The 27,123-nt window shown below is 41.9% G+C and overlaps 1 protein-coding gene across 3 annotated transcripts in view; it reads right to left on the bottom strand.

The window, feature by feature from the left end:
* The window catches only part of Tiam1 (TIAM Rac1 associated GEF 1), a 362,213-nt gene that overhangs the window by 81,056 nt on the left and 254,034 nt on the right, over positions 1-27,123 (bottom strand). For all 3 annotated transcript variants that reach the window (XM_076867146.2, XM_076867149.2, XM_076867147.2), the window contains 4 exons: positions 24,358-24,530; positions 9,161-9,385; positions 6,825-7,010; positions 1,441-1,587 (listed from right to left, as the gene is read on the bottom strand). In XM_076867146.2, coding sequence (XP_076723261.2) covers positions 1,441-1,587; positions 6,825-7,010; positions 9,161-9,385; positions 24,358-24,530 — 731 coding nt within the window. The remainder of the gene's footprint in view (positions 1-1,440; positions 1,588-6,824; positions 7,011-9,160; positions 9,386-24,357; positions 24,531-27,123) is intronic.

Raw genomic sequence — 27,123 nt, 5'->3', positions numbered from 1 at the left:
TCTATCAGAATGTTCATGGCTAAGCAGGAAGTTTTTAAAAACTCTTACTTTAAGAAAAAAAAATCACAATTATTTATAAGACATTACATTGTCCTTTTGATTTGGGGGAAAAAAAACTGAGAACATTCTCTCGAATTTATTTAAATCCAATCCCATATTTCAAGAGCTATGAGCTCCAACAACCTGGGGCCAAAAAAGCAGAACCACATGAATTAAGAATTTTGATCAAACACAAGTCCAACTGGGAGTTCCTGACCCATATGTATAGCAGGTCTGAGTGAATCATTTGTAACGACACAGGATGGAGGCCAAACGACACCCAATTTTCCCAAAAGGATGGGTGAAACGCTGATTGTTCATATCCTGCTCTTGCTGGCTTACAGAGAACTATCAAAATCTTGTGTGACTGTTCTGATAAGCCACTGACTTCCAGTTTATTTTTTAGATTCATATAAGAGCAGAGCCCATGGGAGCAAACTCAATGTACTCTCTCCTCAAAGACCACAGGGCAAACTGAAAATCCTTCAGGTTCACAGTCCCTCATCTTCTGCTCATCTGGTCTCCTGCAGGCTCCATCTCCACTGCTGGCTGGCCACATCAGCTATCAGGATTGAGCTCCTTTCAAACTTTGTTCTTAAGGGAATCCTCCTATCAAGCCAGGCAAGGTCCTCCCACTTTGTGTAAGGGCACAGTGGGAATATGTCACATAGGCATTCTGTTCATGACTTCCCAAATGTTTGATGCCTCTTATCCATCCAGGAATCAGATGTTCTCCTTCTTCCAAAAAGACTATAAATACTCAGGGTCCTATAGTCCTTAAAATCTAGAGTGGCCTTGGCTAGTAAAGCAACAAGATCAGTGGGGAAGAACAGGGCCACAGTGTATGGCTACGAGGGGGCCCACACCGCACCCATCCAGGTTGGGCTGAGATCCCTTTCCACCCCTTGTCCCTGAGTAGGAGGGGTCACGATGGTAAGTGTGCACTCTCAGATTCCTGGCTCCTCATTCCCAAAAGCAGAGAAGTGCCCACTCCAAGTCAACCCCAGAAAGTCAAGGGCAAAGAGATAATCCAATCACCCCGAAGCCGGCCTTGGAGCCCGCACCACTGGCTGCTGAACTAGCCTGTCCTTAGGTGCCCGTTTGGCTTCCTCATCAAGGAAGCCCTGCTTTTTTTTCTGAAGACTCAAGATGAATTGTGCACTTTCAGTAGGTCTATAATTAACCACGGTTTGGAGAGGATGCAGGTGGGAGATAGACTAATAGCAGAGTTCAATGTTATGGGTGTACATTATCTATTAAAAGTGTCTCCATGACTAACTTCATGTCAACTAGTTGGTTGTAAGTAGCACTCAGTGTCAATAAAGGAACAACACACAGCCCCCATCAAGGTGGCCACAGAAGCCTTCTGCAGGTTTCCTTTCCGTCCACTCTAGAACTTACCTGATTGATGCTGGGGCGTCCCTGCTTCTTTTTGGAGGTAGTGTCCAGACCCCAAAGAGAAGAAAACCTGCTCCTTCTCTTGCTAGCAGATCTGGACATGGCCTGAGTACGTCTTCTCACTCCAGTTTCACCTGTACGGGCTGCCACCTAATGATAGCAAGGACAAGTGGCATAAGAGATCTTTTAGGATGGCCATCTGTTCCTTGAGGTCCTCACTTAGTCCCGCCCTTCAAAACCCTTCCTCCCTCTTAGCGGTCAGCAATGACCCCCCACCCCCCGCCCGCCGCTCAAAGCGTCTATCCACGACTCACACACATGGGAACTTTCAGGCTGTTCATGGATTCAAAATGGAAATGAAAGGTTGGCAGACCCGATCACTCTATGAAATCATCAGCAAAGATATATAAAAGAGTCATAAAATAATATATGTTGTTTCCAAGAACAGATGTCCTTCTGGTCACAGGTTTGAACTACAGCATCCATTTTAATGAGCCATGCTTTCTACAGAGTCTCCCCAAATGCTACAGAGCTATTTCTGCATTCTAAAGAAAAATGGTGCTGAAGGTCAGCAAAACTAGCAGAAAGACAGCAGACTTTGGTACCTGTGAATCCATATTAAATCTCCTCTCTTTAGCTCTCCCAGAATATAAAAATTATCGCAAAATGAGATTTGCCCCCCCAACCCTCGTGCCTGTTGTCTTTTCTCCCTCAGCCAGAGAACCCCAAATCTACTTTGGCACATGACCAGGAAGTCAAACTTGACTTGCTTGCCTGGAGCAGGCCACGGCCTTGTGACTAGGTTCCCTGTCAATGGGACATAAGTAGAAAAACTCTTTGCAGCTTCCAGTGATGGTCCTCAAGAGAAGGGGGCTGTCTGTCATCCATGGGGTTATCTAGAATGTCAGGTGCAACTCTTCTCAAGAATGGCAGCGTAAGAAAGAAGGGAGCGGTGTTACTGAAGAAGGCGAAGCCACAGTCCTGATTTCCAGAACTTACATGTTCTATGTTTAGGCGAACAGCAAATAAAACTTGCACGGTTTTTCTTTCTTTAAAGAAGATATTTGCGAGGTACCAGCCACCCAGAGAAACATTTCAGGAGGGAACACCCCAAATTTAAAACTCCCACTGTGATTACTGATCCAGCGAAATCTCACTGAAGATGCCCTAAAGTCCTTCCAGGCACAACCTCCAGGCTTGACCTTTATCCTACAGGTTGTGAGCAGAGCCCCAGGAACTTCAGGGAACCTCTGCCAACAGGTCTCAGTAGGCCACCCATAGGCTCTCCTTTCAAAGAAGAGCGTGGCAGGAGGTCTAGCGAGTCAGACTTGAATTGAAACCACCCCTCCCTCACTGCTGGAGGGATCTTGGAACCCACTTGTCTCAATCCCATGGGGGTGGCTCCCACAGGACAGATGCCAGCTGGCAGCAGCTGGGGATGAGACAGCACATTGGCCACCTGGCACGCCTCTGAGGGTCTTCAGACACAGAAAACCCACAAGGAGACTGGCAAGTGGACCCCACGGGTGCTAAAAGCAAGTCAAAACAGCTTCTCTGCTGGGTGTGAGGGAGATGTTTTTTGGTCCTAAATGAAAACAGGAAGATTAAGAAGTGCAGAGAGCTTGCATGTCCCCAGGTTGGCACATCAAAAGCCCAGACACGGCATTAGAAACATGGTAGCCAAGACACCAATGCAAGACTTCATCTCAGTCTAAGATAATTCTGGAGGTATTCTGGGGAACAAAACTTGCAAAACAAAAAGCATCATTAGATATGGAAAAATTTTCTCTTCCCTATTTTCACCACATTCCATGGTAAAGGTAAACAAAGGTAAACTGAATAAATGGTTCTAAATTTTAAAATTCTAGAGGAAAAAAAATCCTGTTTGATCTCATGTTTCTGTAACTACTTATAAACAGGAAAATCCAGGTTCAGATTCACATATGTACTATAGAGTCAACCTCCTGTATCCATGAATTCAATCAACCTCACATTGAAAATACTCAAAAATGCCGGGCATGGTGGCGCACACCTGTAATTCTAGTGACTTAGGAGGTTGAAGCAGGAGGATTGCAAATGCAAAGCCAGCCTCAGCAAATTAGCAAGACCCTAAGCAACTTGGTGAGACCCTGTCTCAAAATTTTAAAATAAATAAATAAATAAATAGGGCTGGGACATGGCTCAGTGATAAAGTGCCCTTGGGTTAAAAAGGGGTTGGGGGAGAAAGAAAGAAACTATTCAGGAAAAATATTTCACCTGCACTAAACATTATGTCTGGACTTTCCTCCTCATTATCATTCCCTAAGTAATCCAGTATGACAATTATTTACATAGCATTTACACTGCAGTAGGTATTATAAGTCATCTAAAGATGATTTAAAGTATATGGGAGAATGGGCAGCAGGTAGGTTACATGCAAATACTACATCATTTTTATAAGGGACTTGAGCATTCCCAGATTCTGGAACCTTCCTTGGCAGACACTGAGGGATGGCTGTATGAATATCTGTTATGCTGTTTACTTCCACATATCCATAACTGCATGCACTTATTTCTTATCCAACTCTCCCATATGAACAATTGGAGAGGGCCTCTGCTGTTTATTGCTATAACCCTCATCATAAAGACACTAACTGGCCAGGTGCAGTGATGCACACCTGGAATCCCAGCAGCTCAGAAGGCTGAGACAGGAGGGTTGTCCCAAACCAGCCTCAGCAATTTAACAAGGCCCTAAGCAACTCAGTGAAACCCTGTCTCTAAATAAAAATATAAAAAAGGCTGGGGATGTGGCACAGAGGTTGAGAACCTCTCGGTTCAATCCCCAGTAACAACAACAAAAAAAGATAGTAACTGACGTGTGCCAGGCAGATGTCAAATGTATTTGTTGACTGAATACATAAATAGAGGCCAAAGGGCAAGTAGCTTGGTGATGTCCAAAAGTAACTCTTCCAGCTTTGGGGAATAAAAAGAGCATGAAGGAGAAATTAAAACACCTACAAATATTCTGAGTGGCCAGCTGACCATTTAGTCTAGTCTGTTTGAATGTTGCTATAGCAACTATTCACAACTACTGGAGCCCTGTACACCACAAAAGTAACCACTACCCTCAAGACAATAACGACTCCAAATGAGCAAAGGGACGTAGGAAAAAGGCTGGCAGAAGAACACTGGACCAGAGCTCAACAGTTTCTCAATGATCTGCCCAGACAAAGCCTCCCTTTGTGGCCAGCACCTGATTACTCTATCATTCAGCTCATCTGTGCAAACAAGAACAATGATAACCTTTTTTCAAAGAGTACAGCGGGGACCCTTCAGTTAATTACAGCAAATCACTCAGCATTGAGAGAAGCTGCCCCAGTGAATGGGGCTTCCATTGTAGCTCCAAACCCTCCCTTGGCCCTGTTGCCCTCCCACCCCTTCTCCCACCACTCTAACTTAAAAAGAGAGAGAGAGAGAGACACTTCAGGACAAAGGCTAAATTGAATAATGTTTTGACTGGGGGTGGAGTGGGGAGGGAGATCCCTGGGGTCAGATGACAAAAAGAAGAGGGAAGAAATCAGGGTCCAAAATCTGGACTGAAAAATTCCCTGCCCGGGAAGCTCCCTAAGAGCTAACACAAGGAGCAGGAACAGAGACCCAACAGAGCCACCTAACTGGATCTGTCTCAAGTGAAACTCCTCATGAAAAAGAAAGTTGGCAAGGACACATAAGTACCGAGATTTGTGACACTGGAGCAAATGGCAAGAAAAAAGAAACAGGGAATTAAATATCTTTCTTTAACATTACTGACAAAAAAAACTCACTAACTCTCTTATGCTCGTCTACGACAGGCCAAATTTTAATAGCTTGCCACCCAAAGAAAAGGACACACAGGTCACAAACCCAGAGGTGGAGGAAATGAGGTCTTAAGATAAATTACAGAGCAGGAAAACAGTGCCTTTCACTTTATCCGTCTCCTAGAGGTTAGCTCCAATGGCATGGACGAAAATAATTAAAGCATACAAGTTTTGGTAGAATGCAAAGTTATTTTCTCCAAATTTCATCAATCCACAGTAAAAGGGAGGGAGCTTTGTGGACACTGACACGAGAAGCTCTCAGTAAAAGACGCTTCCTGGATGAGGACCTTCTGACAAGGAGGTAAAAAAGAATTCTCATCCACTTTTTTTGAAGAACAAACTCAAAGAAACCGACCTAGATCATGCCATAAACTGAGAACTGTTTGTAAGACTTATTCATTACAGCACTTTGTACCACTATTGCTTAAAAAAAAAAAAAAAAAAAAGATGTAATAGCTACATAGAGAGGAGGTAGGCAGGAAGGCCGAGAGCAGAGCTGTAATTAGCAGAACAAATCAGGATGCCAGTTTTAATAAGTCCAGAAATTGGTTTAAGACTTCTTTAAAAATGTAAATCTACCCCTAATTATCTGAATGATGACGCTAATCTATTTATAAAGAACACAAACGCCTCTGACTGAATTACAGCTCTGAATTCAATTGAGGGTACAGCTGACATGGCAAGACAAGAGCAGCCCAGCTAAGGTTTTCCAAAGCAGTTTCTGGAACCTGAAACTTAACATTTAATTCCATAGCAAATGTACTAAGGTGCAGTACATTTTAAGTGGGTGTCGACTTGGATAGGCTAAAAGCATGTTACTTGCAGTGATCCCCCCGCCCCAACAGAAAGGAGCCAAAAGTACATAAAGCTGTTTGCAATTTAGCAAGTACATGAAATTACAGATTACAAACACACAACACAACTAGACAATCTGCTGCTCTGGAGGTCACATGAAAATTCCCTTCCTCAAGCAATAAATATGTTCTGTTAGTACATCACGGAAGTTCTTTGCCTTTCTCCAGCATATCCAGTATTTACGGCCATGGGTGATAAAAATAAATGGAGAATTCCAAAGATATCTGTGCTCAATAATATGATGAGTGTGAATATGAATAAGAGAGAGAGAGAAAAAGCCTTTATGCATGAAAGAAAGCCCACCACTCAGCATTTCTATTAGATTCAAATAAATACGTATTTGGGTTCAAAAGCGAATACTACCTAAAATACTACCAATAAATAGTACAGTGGACATCTCCTAAGATAGCACCTTTCAGGGTCTGAGAATGAAGCTCAGCAGAAGAGTGTTTGCCCAGCATCAGCAATGCCCTTGGATCAATTCCCAGCACCGCAAAAAAAAAGTTTAGGCTGCATCAAGAGAGGCTCAAGTAATAAATTTCTGAATAGGTTCAAATGAAAGTTCGCAAAGGGAGGGCATGTCAGAAATCCACACACAGCAGTAAACTAGCAAAACCCTTGAGACTCCTGTCTGGTCCTGTTTAGGACTAAGCATCCAGATGAACATTTTTCAAAAATTTATTAGCTTCTACTCACCAGGGCATGAAAAGATGATACAGAAAAGATTCCGAGGCGTCCCATTGCCACTTTCGTTGGTCGACTTGCAAAAGCGAGTAGCCTTTTGGGGTTTGGCAGCTCCCCACCTTGGAGGCTAGCTAAATAACAGCGGAAACGAAATAGGTCCATTTGGAACTGTTCAAGATTTTGCTCCCAAACAAAGATCTACAGTAGTGACAATATGGGAAAAGACAAAGTGAGAAAAAGGGGAAACAAGCATTAACAACTTGAGTCTATACAAATCTTAAAATCTACATGTTGTAAAAGTCCTAATTATAACCCTAAGGGGTAAACGTCAAGTACCTTCAGGTTTAAAATATGTTTTTTTCAGCAAAGACCTATTAGCCACAACTTTAGTATGACAAGCCAGAAAGTATATTATTAGCTGCTCTGTGATTCTCCTACCCTAGATCTCATGTTTAAGGGCATTGGAGAGGGGGCATCTATCACCTCCAAAATCTAGACTACACACCCAAGATAGGAGTAAAAATGTAGGGACTTGCTTTATCAAGAGGTGGCTTTCCATGAGAGCAAGTGAAGAAAACTGAAGTGAATTAAAGGTCAGAGGCAAAGAGACCAAGAGCTTTAGAAGGAGATGGAAGGTATTGAACAGAGGACAGGAGGTGAAATGCAAAAGAAGGTCAGACTCTGGGACATGCACTGCATGGTCCTTCATTTTTCAAAGTGGCAAAAAAACACCAGCCTATGGATGTAATGTTTAAGGAAACTAACACAAGAATAAGTACAAAGTCAGGCAGGTAGTGAAGGCTCTTGATGACAGTCCAGTTAATGAACAATGCGTGATGTCTAGTTTTTCACCTCAACTTAAAGTACAGTGCCAATGTACACACATGCTCATGGTGACATGATTCACAATAGCAAAGAGTTGCAAATGGTTCAGATGTCCTTCAGTGGATGGGTGGATAAAGAAATTGTGATGTATGTACCGTGGAATAATATTTGAGGAAAAAAATGAATTAAATGCTAATGTACACTACCGTATGAATCAATCTCTAAAACATTATGCTAAGTGAAAGGAAGCCAGATACAAAAGTCACATAGGTTGCAATTCTATTCATATGAAACATCTCCAATAGGCAAATCCATTTACAGAATGTCAGAGGTGGAGGGGAGTAAATGCTTATCAGGTGTAGGGTTTCCTTTTGGGGTGAAAAAAAAGTTTGGGAACTAGAAAGAGGTGGTTGCAGAACATCATGCATGTGCTAGCTGCCACTGTTTACTTAAAAATGGTTAATTTTATGTTATGTATACTTTATCTTAATGTGTGTGTGTTTCATCCAGTAATAGAAAGAATAGGAGAGAGATGTGAAAGGCATGGGCTGGCTCATATCATCAACTACTTAAATATTACTTATTCCCATGGTTATTATCTAAGCATTAAGACTAGATTTCAAAGCACCACCAGGTGGCTATCACTGATTTTAAAATAGCTGAATATAAGGCAAAAACATCCTTGTTTATTCTACCAAAACTTTCCTTTTTAGCATGAAGTAATACCTATGCCCATATAGCAATTATATACAGTGGCCCTCCTTATCATTGGGCTCCACAACTGTAGAATCAACCATGGATCAAAAAAAAACCTGCATCTTTGGGGAACATGTACAAACTTTTTTCTTGTCATTAGTCACTGAATGTTACAGTTACCTACATAATGCAATAATTATCTCATAACATTTACATTGTATTTGGTATCATCCTAATCTGGTGATGCTTTAAAATTATAAGGGAGGATGTACATCAGTTGCAGGCAAATATGACCCCATGTTATATAAGGTACCCAAGCATCTGCAGACTTGGTTATCTCCAGGGATCCTGGAACCAAGCCCCCGTGAAGAATGAGGGATGTCTGCACACATTTTTGAAAACACACTTCACCTTTCCAAATTTAGAATTCTCATTTACTGAGGAGCCAGAAACTAGTCCCCACCACAGCTGAGCTCCAAGTCAACCTCTCCAAGTGGGGAAGGAAACTGCAGACTTTCTAATGACACAGACCCCTAGAATCACATGCCATGGAGGGAGCTGGGAGGTGCCTCTATTAGATTCCTGTCTTCCATTCAATGTAATATTGTTCCCTTTAGCTCATAACAATCAACTGTGAACAAAGGGTGGAGAAAACTGACAGTCACAATAAAGAATTTAGCAGCCTGGATGACAGGCTGACAAGCAGATAACCCAGGACTTTTCATGACTCTGAGGCAAAAAAAAAAAAAAAAAGAAAGAAAGAAAGAAAAAAAAAATTGTGAGGACCTGACGAGTTTGCCTGGGTCTACACCTGGAAGAACGGTTACCTGATCTAATATAGTTTTCTTCTTCTTTGAGTCTGTGACGGAAGACAGCTGCATCTCGCCCATTTTCTTCATCTTTTCATCCATGTCAATCTTCTGTTCCAGTTTTTTGATCTCCGACTTCAGGAGCCGGAGCGTGTCCTCTTTGTGATGGTGTCTGGCGACCGCGGCTGCGCAGGCAGAGTGGATGGCGGTGATCCAGTTCTCAAGCTCCGTCTGGCTGGTGGTCTGTTTGGGGGAGGGTGCAGGAAGGAAGAGCCACCTCTCAGGAAGTGAACAGAAACCAACAGTGCACATCCAGAAAAGCGGCGTTTGTGACTCAAGGTGTCGGGTCTAGACACCCCCCATAGGCAGGGCAGACCTGACCTCCTCCTTCAAGGAATCAATGAAAGTCAGTCTCTGTTCACACCTCCTCACCACCGCTCTCCAAGGGTCAGTCTGAATGAAGCTTCTATGTCTGCCTACCCCGTGGATTTACGGAACTCACTTGTGCCTGTGCAACTTCTACACAGTTTGGAGTCCAGAGGGCAAAATCAGTTTCCAGAGAGGACCAGATGGTGATAAGTGATGGCTGGAGGTCAGGGGACATCACTGCCCACGGTACCACTGTAACTCAGATTCAAAGGCTCGACTCCCGCGTTAAGCATAAAGCCAGAGTTGGGGAAGATGCTCAAGGCACTGTCTTAAGGGGCCCTAGGGAGACATCCTCAAGTAACAGACACCCAGCAGGGCTATTCAGGAGGAACATTAAGCTGTTGGTTGATACCCAGGTGACCTCAGAGTGGGACTTGTGTAAGTCAGGGATGATCTGAAGGGCAAAAGTCAGAACAGTTTTGGAGAGACAGCTCATGCATAATAACTTAATGATTCTTTAGGAACAATCAATGAGTATTTGTGAGGATGTACTAGACCTTTCCAAGTATTTCCTTAAGCCCAGAAGTTTAATAATTGCTCAAAAGTTAGCACACCAGATGTTAGCGCACTTAAATAAAGGTCTGTTTGGCCACTGCAGTACTAAGTAGCCACTAACATTATTATTTTTTTTTCTTTACCATACTGTTTCAGTTTACTGACTCATTGGAGAGATGGCTCGCAAATAAAATTCTACTAACAGGACCCCACCAGCTGGTAAGGAACAGAAATTTTAGTTAAGTCACCATTATAGCTATCTGTTTTATTTCTAAATCTCTGCCATTCTGCATTCCACCAAAGAAACAGCATCAAATATTTAAAATGGTGTTTAGCAATAAAGCCACCTCATATTGGACAAACCTAATTAATCCAGCAATGGTTATGTTAATCTAAAAAAAAAGAGATTCGCCAGTGGATAAAGAAATTTCAATCATCTAGACACTATTACAAAGGAAGAGCAGAAGAACCGGCTGACAAAGCGATTGGAATCACTTTATGAGGACAGAGTGGGAGGACATGAAGACACTGGGAGCCACAGGTAAACACCTGCAGGTTGAGAAATCTAGGGGTGGGGGCGGGGACGCATGTCTACACATGAGCCTCATTTTTAACTATTAAATTTGCTTCAAGTTTTTAATACTTATATTCTCTTTAAGGTCACCATCTTACACCTTTTTCTTACATATCACTTTGAAATGACACAAGAAAAACCATCCCACATACAATGAAAGTACCCAGCTTGCTCCTGCCTGGGACCATGCACCATGTTTGACCTTAGGAACTTTTAGCATCTCAGCATGAAGCAGGTATTTTGTTAAGTGGGATTATTTTTCTCCACCTTTATGTTTTGTTGTTGTTTTAGGGGGAAGAAATAGCTCAGATGGAAAAACAATTGACTGAGATGATTTTCTAAAAACAAGAAAAAACTAAAATCTTTCCGCATTGGCCAAGATCTGAAGCAACCAGAAGCCTTATGTTCTGCTGGTTACAGAGTAAGTGGGTACAAGGGCTTTGCAAAACTGTTGGGCGTAATCTGCTACAGTTGAATATATGGACACCTTGTGACCCAGAAAATGCACTCGGCAACCAGAATATGCATAGTAATAATTTATAAAGGGCAAAACTAGAAGGTGTCCAGCTGTCCATCCACAGAATAGATGAAAATATGGTACAATCACACAATGGAATTCGGCATGGCACCGAGAATGAAGAATCCATAACCACCTACTGGTAAAAGGAGAAAGCTCACATACGTAATACTGAGAAAAGGAAGCCAGACATGCTGGAGTGTGGACTATAGGATTCTATCTGTATACAGTACAGACACAGGCAAAAGCAGATACACGTTTCCATGAGTGCAGGACATGGGTGTGCTGAAGTCGCCATTGCCTCCAACAGGTGTTCCTTTATGTGTGTATACTCATATATTTTCAAAGAGGTTTTCTGCAAAATTCTTCCATAATACATTACCCTAATTTCAAGTATGATTTTTCTATACCTAGACTAAAAAAATATTATCTTTTATATTTTTCTTTCCTTTAAAAATTGATCCTACAAGACTATAAAGGAAGTTTCAAAAGCTTGGCCCTTTACCGTCATTTCTTTGTCCTCTAAAGTGCCTGGCTCCGCTTGATAAATAGCTGCTGTCTTGACCCCAAACAGGCTTTCTGCTTTGTATGCAGAGCTCAGTGTAAATGAGGAACTTTTAGACATTGAGGGAGCTGGTGTTTTGCCCATGGTAAAAGGGCACCCAGATACCACAACTACACAGGCACCTGTGCCACCAGGACAGGCCATGTCTCCTGCCTAAACACCACATCTCCTGCTTTAATACTCAAGGGAAGGCAGCAGTCGACGTCCACCTTCTCAGGCTGAATAACGAATGGAAAGAACTTAAGCTCTTGATAACAAGTTCTGTCAAATACATGGTACGAACTTAAAATTTGAAATAGAAATACTCATCTGGAAGAGGCCCAGGTGACCAATTTATAGATGAAGAACTAAAAGCTTGGAAAAATTAGGGTAGATATAGCCATTTATGATAAATATCACACTTGACCAACTCTGTATTTTGGAAATATTTTTTGGTTCTTTTCTAATAATAATGCAAACCAATCCTGACCTCTGAGTCCTGAAGTTGCTCTAAATGTCTAGGGACAGGGTCATCATGTAGCCTACTAGGTATTTTGAGCTTTTCCCATTCTGGCAATGTGAGAGGAGGGGGCTTTCTTGCCCCCTTTAAAGCTAGGCATGGCCATGTCACTTGACTTGGACCCATGAAATGCAAATGGAAGCAACATGTTACTACTCAACAATAAGTCTGGCTCACCCCACCCTTGTCCTGTAGTCCTAAAAGTGTGTGTCTGAGAAGATCTGGCTGACTGGCTCCCAAGGATTCCAGATGTGTAAGGACCTCACAGTCAGCCTCCATCAAATACAGGGCAAGAATGAGAAGGTACCTTAAGCCACTGAGCTTTGAGGGTTGCTTCTAAGAACAACATGATCTAACCCATCCTAACCGAAATACTAAGTAAGTAGTAAGACTCCCATCTCCAAACAGGTGATGCTTTGAAAATAAAGGAGTCTATATTATGCACTTTTGAACACCCAGAAGGGCCACACTCTGATGGATTTGACAGAACAACAGATATTTACTCTCTTTACTGAATGAAAGGGGTTCTCCTTCTGTCTCCCTCTAAAGAGGATCTCAGTCAAACTCAGCTAAGAGCAACACGGTATGACATCAGAGGGGTCATACTTGTCTCCCAATTGAGAAGGGGAAATGAAAAGAGGTCATACCAGTCAAAGTTAAACATCCTTGGAAAGCTGTGTATTTAACTCTGGCAAGAAGATATCCTCAAACTTATCTACTGAAAAGAAAGGACGATGGTGGTTACCGGGGGCAAGGGTAGAAGGAATGGAGAATTGTGTTACAGAGATCCAGCCTCGCAAGATGCAAACGAAGTGGACGGTGGCAATGGCTGTGCTTCAGTGTGAATGCACCTTATGCCACTGATGGGTGCCCTTCAACACAGCTGATAATTTTATGGCAAGTGTATTGTACTATGATTAAAGGAAAAATGAACAGTTTGAAAATGAAACATAATAAAAAGAAGAGGGGAAGTATACCAGGTCCTAAAAGGTAGAGAAAAATACACTGTATAAAAATGTCTGATGACAGCTTCATGAAAAATGTAGCCACCAGCTCTTTTAACCATTAAGTTTGCCCCAGCCCTGCAAACTCTCTTAAAACCTGTCAGTGGCTGAAGGCAGTTCCATTAGAGAGAATTTTTGTTCCCGCTGTCCTGTCTAAATAAAACAGCGGTCCCTGCCATTCTCTATCATTAAGCAAATCAATTCCTAGGAAGCACAATGTAGCAAATGAGCTTTTCTGCAAAGTCTGTCCTTCTGCAGTGACACACAAGCAGCTTTGTGTTGACAAGAGGGAGGGAACACTGTGCGGACTGCTCTCAGCAGCTAGTTAAGTGGGGAAAAGTCTTGAAATATTTTATGACTGTTCACAGACCTAGCAGTTCAGCAGATCACAGCATACCACCAACTTGATGTAATGTGTCCCGAGATGGCCTCTCCAGGATTTAAGTTCCAGCTCCTAGAGAAAGCTGTTCCAATCACTAACCTTGTATCACCTTCTTAAAGATGAGGTAGGGACCCCAAGTCCAAGAAAGACCCCTCACACCAGCACCCAGTGATCACAAAGGCGGGAAGGAGAGACCAGCCCGTGGTAAGCACCCTCTTGACATCCTCAGGCTGTCTCCTTCCATCAAACAAATGGCAGCAGACAGGTAAGAGTGAATGTTGTGATTCTTCCTTTGCCTTCTGGGGATGCTATAAATACTGTATGAAGTTCAGTGAGGGGAAGAAGCAATGTTCTTGCCAACAGAGGAATATAATCAGCAAAAAAATGCATTTTGCATGAAGAGTCCCTTTGAGCACAGAGTTATGATGAAGCTCAGAGCTTCATTATGTATTTAAATAAATGTTGCTTCAATTACCAACTGCATGGAGGACACTTGGTGATTTCCGATAATCGATGGGTTACGTGAGTAGCAGGAAAAGGGAGGTTCATGCTAAACAAGGGAAATAGCAGAGAGTATATGCTAGATTTGGGAAATTAAGATTTTGGATAATTTGAGTTTACAGAAGCACAAGAATAATTGTAAAGTAGGTCAAACTTCTTCTTTTTTCATTGTAAAAGAACAAAAAAGAAAGAATAAAGTGATTCAGTTTTAAGAGGTTAGATAAGAACAAAAGTTCCTATGTGAATTCTTCAAAGTCTTTTTTTTCCCACTGGTTTTAAATTGATAATACTTAAGGATTAATGCAAGCCTCAATTAAGCAACAATTTTAAAATTTCTGTAAAGAGAACTTAACCCAAGTTTCCCTTGCCCCACTGGAGAAAGTCCTCACCCACCCCTCACCAGCCCACGTGTACTCTTTGGAGATGGGAAGTGCTAGATTCCAGGAAGCCAGACAGCAGCGAAGCAGGAGCAATGGAAACCTGCCCAGTGAACAGAAATTCCAGGATTCATCTCTAGCAAAGTTCAAAGACCCCAAGAAAAGATGACCAAATATTGCCCACTGGAGTCCCTCAAGACAAGGGCACCTGCTATCCATTTAGGCCATCGGAGCCCTAGTAGTTGACCAGGTGCACAGACGACAGTAGTTTTTTGTGTCTTACTCTTAAACATGATCGGATGATCAAGGATCATTAGGCACCTGATGAAGACGTCTAGCATGAAAGGCAGAGATGGAAGCATGTAGGAGGAAACCCACTGGGAGAAGAGAAGCAGAGAGAGCTCCCCGAAACCCACAGCATCCTCAGAGAAGTTAGGAACAAAGGCTCAGGTTGCAATGAAGAAGGAACAAGAGCTAGGAAAGGAAAGGCGAGACGAGGGAAGAGAAAAGAACAGGGAGTGGAGAGGGAGAAGGGAGGAAAGGGAAAGGGAAAGGGAAAGGAAAAGGAAGAGGAAAGATAGATTTTCAGGACTAATAATCTAAAATAACCAAACTCAAGTGTCAGTAGAAGAAAAATGAAGGATCACACCACCACCGATAAGGGAGTGACTCCACATTCTTCAAAACAAGTAGACATGAGGAATCAGGAATAAGGATGTGATCATAAAGTGATTAAATGATGCTATGTAGCTCAAAGATAGAAAGAAGATGTTTCAAATATGTACCATTCTGTAGGAAGTTATTCCAGGTTATTTTCATGAACATGCAGAGATTTGGTAAGAAGGAAGGAAGACTGAGATCGGGAATCTAAAGAGGGTCACGAGTGGAATCCCAGAGTGACTTGTGCATGGGCCTCCTGCAGACCCACAGTGGCAGAATAGCCGGAGGGGGGGACAGCGTTAGGGAAGCGTCACTGACAGCTGCCCACAGCGCGCGCGGCAGGTTTAGGAAACATTGCTGCTTCACCAGAAACACAAGCAAACCGAGCCAGGAGAAAATGAAGAGAGCAGCCACTGCTGAGACTAAAAGATAAGATCTTAATAGGCTTCTTCACTCCGGAGTTACTGTTGTTTACACGGTCACAACACCACAATGTCACTGACTACGGATTTAATACCGAACCTGCATATAACCACCCAGAAAGATGTAGAAAGAAGCATTTGACTTGTATGTAATTCAGCCAAATATTCATCTATCTTAACACAAAGTAAGGTCAGTGTCCTCCCTTACCTGCAGGGGATACGTTCCAAGAACCCCAGTGATGCCTGAAGCCACAGAGGACCCAATCTCTCTCCCTACTCCCCCCCCCACACACATACATGCATGCACACGCGCGCACACACACACACCCCACTTTTGTGATGCATTCCCACCTAAGATATTAAGTTTAATTTATAAACGAGGTACAGGAAGAGTTTAAGAGCAGTAACTAATAATAAAATAGAATAGTTATAACAATATCCTATAATAAGTTATTTCAATCTTATGAATTTTTTCTTTCTGAAATTTTCCATTAAGTATTTTTAGACCCAAATGTACCCCAGGTAACTAAAACCATAGAAAGCATGACGATAGGTAATGGGGGACTACTGTAGTCAATGTCTCAAAACCTCTAAGAAATAGCAGAGTAAGCCTGTTGGTGAGAAATGAAGACGCATGCAAGAGCACAATGAAAGAAACAAAAGTCCCCGGCTAAAACAGTTGAGCATAGTTCTGGGGATGAGACTATGGGGAGGAGGGAGCAGAGCAGGAAGAGAATTTCACTGTAAGTCTTTTAAGATTAATTGAATCATTTTAAGCCATGCACTTATATTGATTTAGAACAAATTTAAAACAGTGCAAAAAAGGAAAACAAATAATGTTACTTAACACTATTTGCATGATACATAACCATTCACAAACTGTATACTTAAGAGCTAGCTCAGACCCAATTACACTTCTTGATATGGTTTGAAAATGGTTAGTGTCCCCACGATCCATGTTCAACACTTGGTTCCCAGGGAGGTGCTGTGGACCTTTGGGAGGTGGGGCCTCGTGAGAGGTCCTTAGGTCCTTGGAGGAGAGAACTCTAGAGGGAACCTGGAACCCTGCCCATCCTGTTCTTTCTCGCCACTCCCTAGCTTGTCATGTGAACATTTGCTCTAACATACACTCTTACCCTAACACCCAAAGCTATTAAAGACACCAGGTCTGAGACTTGGACCTCCAAACTGTGAGCTGAGTAACCCTTCTTTTCCTTGTAAGTAGCCTGTGTCAGGCATTTTCTTATAGTAATGGAGAGCTAACTCCTATATCTCAGCAGTGTACTTTTAACCTGAGTGGGGAAAGTTCTCGCACAGTGTAAAAGAGCATATGATGCAGCTTGTTGCTAGTCCTGCCTCTGCACTTTGCACAGTAACACATAGTCTCCCTCAGGTATCCCCTAAGAGGTAAGAAGTGGCATCATGCCCTGACTCTGCACCTCAGGAGGCCCCATAGTTCAGAACGATTTCCTTGAAATTTTCCATGTATCTGCTACACTCTAAATATGGTTTGTCCCCACCAAAACTCATGTCCCAGCTTGGTCTCTGATGTGATCATCTTGGGAGGTGGAGTCTAATGGGATGTATTTGGGTCATGGGGATGGAGGTCTCATAAATGGATTAATGCCTTGATTGTGTGAGAGTTCATGCTCTCATGGAACTGGATTAGTTACCATGAGAGAGGGTTGTTATAAGGGAAGTCTAACCTTCGTATTCTCCCTCTTTCTCATATGCTTTTTTGACCTTCCAGTTTGTACCATGAGTTGAAGCAGCACGAAGTCCTCACCAGCAAATAAGAAGATACCACTGCCATCCATGTGGACTTCCTGGCCTCCAGAATCATTAAGCAAAACAAATCTATGTTCTTTATAAATTCCACAGTCTTAGGTAATATGTTATAGCAACAACAACTAAAAAAAAAAAAATGGGTAAGACAGTTCCCCTAATGATGCCTGAAAAGGACAAAATACAGGAAGAGCCTCCATGCTGTTTCTCCTCTTTTGGGAGTTCCTAAGCCTGTATCCCGCAGGTGAAGTCAGTAAGATGCCCTAAGTTCATGAACAGGATTCCCTGCCTAGTGGGTCACTCCCCTGCCAGCTTATGTCAAATTTCTTGCACTGGCTTCAGTGAGATCGGGCTACCAGAATGGTGCTGAAAAGAGGGTCTGAGATGAGACAATTCTTTACATTGGTAAGCCTCCCATCCCCGCACCCCCACCCTCGCACATACACAAAATTGCTCAGGGCTCCACAAATTCTAGAGCTGACCCTTGTCTACAACAAATTGGTGCCAAAATCAAGGTTAGATATTTCTAAAGCAGCTGGCTAGGGGCAGGGACATGATCCATGATGTTGGAAAAACAGGATTTAGCTGCAAAGTAAGTCAACATGTAAATCAACAGGAGAAGGAAGATCCCCTATTCACCCTGTCATACCTGAGATAACATAAAGCTATGAGGGAGGAAGCCCCAGGCAAGATCACAGGATCCAAGACAATTTCAACAGATTCATTAGAAGAACAAAACCCACAAGGGTCACATTTCAAAGAAATAAAGTTCTGCATTTGAAGAAAAATCTATTAAAATAAGATGCGGAAGCCCTTGTTGGGTAAGAGTGGATGCTGAGGGCTTGAGGAATGGGAGGCTCAACATGAGCAGTCACTACGATGTGGCTTACAGTCAATTACAGGACTTGACAAGCAAGAGCCCCTGCAGGCTGCATGGGGCCGGAGGACAGATCCCAGCTCCAGAGCTCGCCTACAAATAACAACAGGGAGAACGGCTCAGGAACCTCAGGCAGGGGAACCCAGAGAGGAGACACGGTCAGAAGAAAAGGAAGGCTGGGTACACTTATTTAAAAGGTTATGAGAAGGATAAGCAGAAGACTTGCATTAGACGCTGGGAGAGAACATGGAAACAAAGGAAGCCATCAAGAGTCACCAAAAAGAATGTTATCTCAACATGACCGGGAACCTTCTGGGACTTATGGACAGCTAATGCAGCAGATGGTTGGAAAGTAGGGAGCTCTCTCCAGGGTGGGAATGGTGTCCAGTGGCAGACTAACCAGTTGGCAGGGTCCTTGTGGAGATGGCGCCCACCTTGAGAGGGAGGCTGGACTTGAGTGTATTCAGGTCCAAGATGCCAAGTCTCCTCTGATGTCTTTTCTGTCACTTAGAACCATCTGTGAAAGATGGATTCCGGGATTTTTCCTGAGTGCCCTTGTCCTGGGCATCTGCCAATGAATGACTTTCCTCAAGTCTCCCACATGAGCCAGATGTGCCACTGCAAGACAGATCTCCAGAGCCCAATGAACGCCAATCCTCAGACCATGCAGTGAAGCCACACTCCATTCTGTAAAGATGCTTATGTACAAAGAGCACAGAAAACCAGTCTCTTTTTCTTTATTACTAAAATGGCAACTGTTATTAACATTTATTGAGCATCTGCTCTCTATCAGACACTTAACTGCGTTAGCACATTTAATCCACAACAGGATATGATGGTATAGATGCTATTTTGTTTTTAAAAGTCTCTCTCTCCCCTCTCCTCCATCACCTTCCCTCCCCTGCTGCTCTGCCCTCCTCCTCCTCCTCCTCCTCCTCCTCCTGCTCCTCCTCCTCCTGCTCCTCCACTTCCTCCTCCTCCTCCTCCTCCTCCTCTTCCTTCCTTTCTCTCTCTCTCTCTCTCTCTCTCTCTCTCTCTCTCTCTCTCTCTCTCTCTCTCTTCCTTCCTGGTACTGGGATTGAACTCTAGCTATACCCCCCCACCCCTAGGAGTCTATTTTTAATATGCACAAAGTACCCTAGCATAAGTGACTTTCTAAATAACTTGGAAACTTTCTATGAACTTTTGGCAATAAATATTTTCTCCACTGCTTTAGATATGTAACTGCATATGATTTTTTACCAAATCGGATAGCTTGCTTGCCCTGTCCTTAGCTATGTTCCCAAGGTATTTGGTATAGAGATTAAAAACTAATATTGAGATATGTTTCTCTCTAAGTTGCCAAGCTTTTCATAATTTTCCTCAAATAAAGGATGAATGAAAGCCCAAGGAGAAATTGTACTTTGTAAGTGACAGGAGCTATCTCTGCCTTCAAATTGGAGGAAAATAACTCTGATTAAAAGAGTTTAGAGCTGGGCACAGTGGCGCACACCTATAATCCCAGTGGCTTGGCAGGCTAAGGCAGGAGGATCACAAGTTCAAAGCCAGCCTCAGCAACTGCAAGGCACTAAGCAACCCAGTGAGACCCTGTCTCTAAAATAAAATTCAAAACAGGGCTGGGATGTGGCTCAGTGGTCCAGTGCCCCTGAGTTCAATCCCCTGTACCAAATAAATAAATAGAAGAGTTCAAGTGCAGGAGCTATAGCCTCACTTTGCAGATAGCACAGAACTCTTTTATATGAGCTGCCCTAACATTCGTGTTTACAACCACCCCCACCATGCACATAAAACCCCTTTTCTACTTTTCCTGGTAACACGAATCTCTTTCCAGGGGCAAAGCTGTGGGTATATTAGTAAAAGAACCAAATCAGCAGTATGAGGCTCTGGAAACTGTGCACTGAATTGAGCCCTGAGGCTGAAATAACCTACAAATTATTTCCATAATCATGGTTGATCTCCCTTGCTTTAACCTCACCCCCTACACACCCAGGTTTCTTTCAAATCCAGCCCCTCCAGAACTATGTGGATTACAATAAGTAGAATACAGAAAATGCCCTCATGGATCCCAAATAGCAGTAATTTCCTCTGAAAAGGTTCATTTTGTGCTTTATCCCACATAAGTACCATAAAAAATTCCCATAACAAGAAGACACAGAGGTATTCATGAATAAGGTCTTATGTTTCCACAAAAGAACTTCATACAATGTGACCTATAGGGTATTTAGATTCTAGTAGCAATTTTATGGCCTTGAAAGTCCTTTCAAAAGGAATTCATGTAAGAGGAGTGTAAGAAAAGAAAAAGGAGCCTCCTTGAAACCAATCGGATGATCATCTAACTTGTATGGTGAAGACAGAATGGCCAGAATCAGGATATGGTTTAGAAATATTCCCAATGAGGGGTATTGCTCACTTTTTACTACAGCCATTGATATCTTTCCATGTCCTTCTCAGGGACAACAGCAACACTAATAGTTAGATAAACATGATACTCAATATGAGGCTCTGGAGAAAGCAAGGCTTGGTTTAAATACAACCCTAAAGAAAGATTCAGTTTAAATCCAACCCTGAGTGCAGTGGCTGTGTGCCTCAGTGTCCGTTCCTGTCTTCCTAAGTGTTAGCTTGACCAAACAGAGTCCATATCGATATGTTAAAATATGGACACACAATCCAATTCACTGCAGCTCTAACGATTAGAATGACTCATCCTGTAAAATACTTTCAAGACGATGGCATCAGTGAGAACTCAGTAAAAGATAGCTGCTGATATTACAATAATGTTGCTGCTCTTAAGGTGCTTGGGCATAGCCTCATTTACAAGATTTCCAATTAATAGATAAAAAGCTATGCCAGATGCATCAAACAATAGTCTATAAGATATACAGAAGAATATTTTTATGACTTTGAACATGCAGATGTTCAAAATAGGCTACCCGATGCATTACTCATTAAGGATGATTTGAGAAGTGAGAAATCAACAAATGACACCTTTAAGGAAGCAAAAGATAACAAACACACAGTGTAAAAAAAGATATTTGTAATGAATGTCATTTAAAAGAGAGAAAAATAATATAGAAAATATGTGAAGAATTGCTATGAATCACGAAGACAGAAAACTCAATGGAAAATAGGCAGGAGATGGAAAAGAGTACTTCACAAAAGTGAATGGTATTGAAATGGCTATCAAACACATGAAAAAGTGCTGAACTTCATGCTAAAAGTGTAAAAAGGAAAAAAGATCTGATGACACCTGGTATTGTTGAGGATAAGGAGCATGTGGAATTCTCCTTGGTTGCTGAAGGGACTGACATTATTTAAACCACTTTGGAACCTGGTAACCATTTTGGCGGTATCTGGTAAACCTGAGCATGTACCTGTACCAGGGCCTATAGTGCCATTCCCAGGAAGAGACCAGATAGAAATATGGGCAAAAGAATCCTGAGAAAAGGTACAGAGTGGTCGCAGAAACTGCTTATGATTCTCCAAAGTTGGGAAAAACTCAAAATTATCCATGGAAAGGCCACCATATGTCCCAGTTGTCTTAGGACTACCTCAGCTCACAACTTTCATCCCGGCATAATAGTTAAACCTCTCATCTCTAAAGAGTCCTTGTGAATGCTGTCAGCATCGATGGGGAAGTCAGAACTTCCAGGAACCATTTTTCCATAAGCACCCTGGACAAATTGTTAAAATGAACATTACCAGCATTTTGGAAATCAATCAAAGTCTTGCAATAATCTGAGATGCATTTATTAGAGATAAATGGCTAAACCTCAGTAAGAAAACAGTTTTCTATGCATTTCCACTTGCCCCATTCCCATGTCCATCTCCACATCTGCACAATCACATGGAAACGAACAGCCTAACAACTACTGGTGGGAACAGAATGAGTTTGAACTTCATGCTAAGACCTATTCTCAGAGAACTGTCATTACCCACCCTGTCTAGCACATCCCAGGAAACCCCATTCACAGGGCTTGCCGTTTTTTGACTCAGATCTCACTCATGCTAACAGTCTACTCCAGGGATACTTGTGAAAAACTATTAATATCACAGCTGCCTGAGGCAGTGATAAAAGGTGGGTCAAACAAGAATTTGACCAAGAAACTTGAGGGAAAACAAAGGCATAAGATTTCCATAGGGAGCTTTGAGAAACCCTGGCACAGTTATGGGAATTTAGAAGTTCACACACATGCATTGAGCCGTACATGTCCGGAAAGCCCTGAGAAGGAACCTCGGCTCATCCTCTGACTGACCAAATGGTTCTGTGGAAGCACCAAAAGAGAAATAGACTTTCTTTTTAATGAACCACGTATGAATTCTGGCATTGAAATATAAAATAACCAAATGGGCTCAATAATAAATTTGAGTTGGCAGAAAAATGAATTAGTGAACTTGAGGTACATCAACTGAGATTATCCAGTCTAAGAAAAAAGATTAAAATAGACTCTCAGTGACCTGCAGCTCAGTCTCAAATATATGAATTTAAACCAAAAAGGGGTTACAGAAGGAAAGGAAAGGGAGAAAAGGAAGACTGAAGAAATATCTAAAAACCTTCCAAATGTGATTTATAAACACACACACACGCATGACTACACATACAAGAACTACAGTGAATTCCAGGTAAAGTAAACTCAGATTGATTCTACATACATCATAATCAAACTGTGTAAAAAAAAAAACAAACACAAAATCTTGAAAGTAGCAAAGAAGCAACTCACAAAAATGGAAGCCTCATAAGACTAACAGCTGAATTCTTAGCGGAAACTATACAAGCCAGTAGGCAGTGGGAGGACATTTTCCAAGCGCTGAAATAATACTGTCAATTAAGAATACTATATCCAGCAAAACTATCTTTTGAAAATAAAGAAGCAATTAAGCCATTCCTAGATAAACAATGTCCTGCTTGCATCATAGAAGACATGTTCATGGTATTCAACTAGTAGGCTGGTGTGGATATGTGGGTAGGGGAAACTAATACTCAGCCTGAAACTTCCATTTCTTGTCCAGGTTGATGGTTACATATTTACTTTGTAACAGTTCACTGGGCAGAGCATTTATGTTTTGTGCACTCTATTTTTGTGTGGTTTCCTTCACAGATTTTAATAGAGAAAACACAGACACTTTGTCTTTATGTAAGAGAAATCAACATACTTTATGCTTCTTACTTTAATTTCCCAAATAGAAATAACTTACAAAATTTGATGAAATAAACTATTTCTTCCCTCCATACCTTTTTTTTTAGCTCTTTCCTTGCATAGAATATTCTCACTGTCCATTTCACCCAATTTAACCCAGTTCTTCCTTACTGTCTGGGCCTTACCATAAAGTAAAGATTTGTTCCTGTGTCTGTGCCTCCCATTACAAGTGAACACTTTTAAGGGTGGAAACTACGTTAAGAGGGATTCTCAACAGCCCTGTGTATAGCACAGATGCAGTATGGAACGAAGGTTTGAGTGATTAATTCATTAATGGGATAAACAAGGAAGGCCTTCATGATTGAAAGCCACAAAATATTCTTGCAGGATGTATCCCAATTTAAAAAAAAAAAAAAAAAAAAAAAACCTCAGGATTCCTTATAACAGCAAATATCAACCCTAAAGCAGGAAAACTATTTTTTAAAAAATTATCAGTCAAACTTATAGAATGCTAGGTAGTGAGCTCTGATAAAATGAGGAAGAGAAACTATTTAGGGACAGCAAGTCCTTTCTGGGATTTCATCATTATACTTTATGATTAATATTAGAAAAGAACAGATTATGATACAAAAAAATTTTGACAGCTAATCATGTCTAAATTAAGGATCTCATGATCCTTTCTTAAATGCTACACAAATGGTACTGAAGCTACGTGCAGAAATTCTAAAACTCACAGCAAACTCGGCAAGTTTCTCAAACTCAACTCACAACTCTCCTCAGGCTTCACTCTGAAAATCTCTGCATGGGAACTCTCATTCCTGGAACCCATTATAGATGCATATTCTGTCATTCGCCCCTTTTGTTTCCATAATGAACAACAGACAAATCCCACCACTAAAATGAAAAAGGGGGGTGGGAGGGGTATTCAGGCAGGAGAGGCAGGTATCCCATCCAAAGATTAGAAATGTCCTGCAAAGCAAGTGTCCAACCAACCTGAAACAGGAAGGCATCGCCCAGGGAATTGCTGAGGCAGAAGACGAAGTCCTTCTTGGGGTGCTCGGGCACAGCCTGCACGATGCTGTTCTCCACCCAGACGGCGTGCTTGGGGATGCTGTTGTGATCAATTCCAGACCTGCCGTCACTCTCATAGAAAAAAAGCGTGCATCCTGAGGAAGCAGAACAGCGGGCCATGTCAGTATTCGACACTGGGGCAGTGAAAAGTCAGTCTAAAGTGTAAGCTAACATTTATTAGCTGGAAAGGTCTAGAAATTAAAGTGTGCAGAACCCAGGAAATAAAGAGAATGGGGTCATGCTTGTACTCAGGTTTATGACTGGCCTAGATAAAGGTTAAGATCTTAAACCACAGCTTCTAAACTAGCAAAGAGCTCTACACATGGCTTCAACTTCTTTGAGAATCTTACTTCCTGTGTTGGCATGTTAAGCTATGAGCATCCTTATAGGCATATGGGGGTCCTGAGGCTCCTTTGCAGTGACTGCAAATGTGGCTCCCAGGTTCTAGGGTACTGTATCCAGTACTGGGTGAAGACTCAGCAGTCATTACTGCTCAATTGAAGCCCATTTCCAATGTCTCACACGACAGGAAACCAGGAAATGGATTTAGTTTTTGGACCACACTCTTGGAGAAAAAAATATATAATATTGGCTTTAGGTGCAATCAGGGTAAGAAAAGAGATGATACATTGTGGTCTCAGATCTATCTATATGTGGTTTTTGTTTTTTTCTAGAAATAAGCCATGTTCATGTCCTGTTCTGAGAAAGGGGAAATGTATGGCACACATAAGGAGGTCTAAGGGAAGCCAGAATCCTGGTCCATACTTAACTACACTATAAAACTGAGACAGTAGCAAGAGATATTTCATAGGATTCGGGTAAGGCGGCTTCATTAGAGTCTTCCATGATCACCTGAACTGGAAGCTCATTTTAATTGCAATTACTAGCTGAACACTTACTCTCAACTAATTGAAACCAATTTCAGGGAAGCCTGGGTATACTTGTATATCTCTTCCTCAACTTGCAGATTCCTTACCTCCAACAAGTACCATGCTTTTGGGGAACTGCAGAGCCTGTCAATGTACAATCTATTTGGTTGCAGTATGAGTCTCTAAAGGAAATTTGTTCATATGCAATATGTAGAATAATGAAGATCAATAGAAAAGTCGTATTGCCTCAGAGGCAATGGTTCCTCGCCCATAGTATTTCACATGTCCTCGTGACAGCTGCTGAGAGCAACATCCCTAAATGCAGCTCCATGGAGAATACTGGTCTGCACGGCCCACTCAGTTCACACTGCCCCTGCCCTTGGCCCAGTTTAACCACAGGCTCTGCTTAAAGTCCTTGCAGGGGCTGGGGCTGTGGCTCAGTGGTAGCGTGCTTGCCTAGCATGTTTGAGACACTGGGTTTGATTCTCAGCACTACATACAAATAAAATAAAGGTCCATCAACAACTAAAAATATAAATATATATTAAATAAGTCCTTGCAGCACAGAGTTCCTGAGCTTTATAACTTCATACCTGTTGTCCTTGTCTCCATAATTCAGGAGTCTCCATTATACCCTCTACCAATTTAAGTTACACTTGCTTCTCTTTTTAAGGATAAAGTTTTCTGGTCATTTTTTAAAAAGAGACAATGTCTTATGGTGCTTATTTTTATAAATTTTTAATAAAGCTTAATAGAACAATTCTTAAATTTGGGGTTCTAAATTGCTTACATATGACTTAAACACATACTGTTCAGTGTTCTACCTCAACACTGTTTTCCCCATAATCCCTGTGATTTTGGAGATCTCGAGGGTTTTCAAGGAACAGTTTAATCAAAACGCTAAAACATCTGTACCTCCTAGTCTCATGCCTTAAGAATGGGAATTCATTCAGTAGAGATAAAGAAACATAAGAAAAAACAAAAACGGAAAGCGACACTATTTTCCTCTAAATCAAAGGTTCTCTGTGGACAAATTGACAACGCCTGCAGATATTTTTGATTGTCACAACTTGGTGGGGAGGTGCTACTGGCATCTAATGAGTAAGAACAGGCACTATAGAGTTGGGTTCTTAAAGGTCCCCAAAGGCCCATGTGTTGGACACTTAGCCACCAGGGATGGGGCTACTGGAAGGTGTTAGAACATTTAAGAGGTGGGGCTTAGTGGGAGGCCTTTAGGGTTTATCGGGCATGGATTAGAAAGGGATAATGGGACCTCAAGTCCTTTTTCTCTTCCTCTCCATTTTACTCCCCATCCAGAAAGTAATTGGTTAACTGTGCTACTCACTGTCAACATGCCGTACTACCCTGCCACAGGACCAAAAGCAACAGGAACAACCAACAAAATGGACTCAAATCTCCAATACTTTGAACAAAAACAATCCTTTTCTGTTTATAAGTTGTTGATTATCTCAGGTATTTTGTTATAGTAATAGAAATCTGATGAACACAAATAAGGAGGCTGTTAAGCATTTTATGCCCAGGGAAACCCCCAGAATAAAGAATTATCTGGAAAATGTCAACAGTGCTACTGTTGAGAAAGGCTGCTCTAAATAATCTTTATGACTCATCCAACCCTAATGATCTGTACTTAACACAAAAGAAGCAACACACTTTACTGCAGGTGGAGAATAGAAAAAGAAGTCTATATGTAATGAATTAGGGGGCACCCACAATCCTAGCATATGCATACAACAGTCCTTCCGGATAGCTGTTTTTAGACATTTTTAGCTTTCATTTGGAAGCATCCACACAGGAGGTG

Source organism: Callospermophilus lateralis, chromosome 10, assembly GCF_048772815.1.
Source record: "Callospermophilus lateralis isolate mCalLat2 chromosome 10, mCalLat2.hap1, whole genome shotgun sequence".
Lineage (NCBI taxonomy): Eukaryota > Metazoa > Chordata > Mammalia > Rodentia > Sciuridae > Callospermophilus > Callospermophilus lateralis.
Note: the sequence above shows the minus strand (reverse complement) of the source record. Positions and strands in the feature narration are given on the sequence as shown.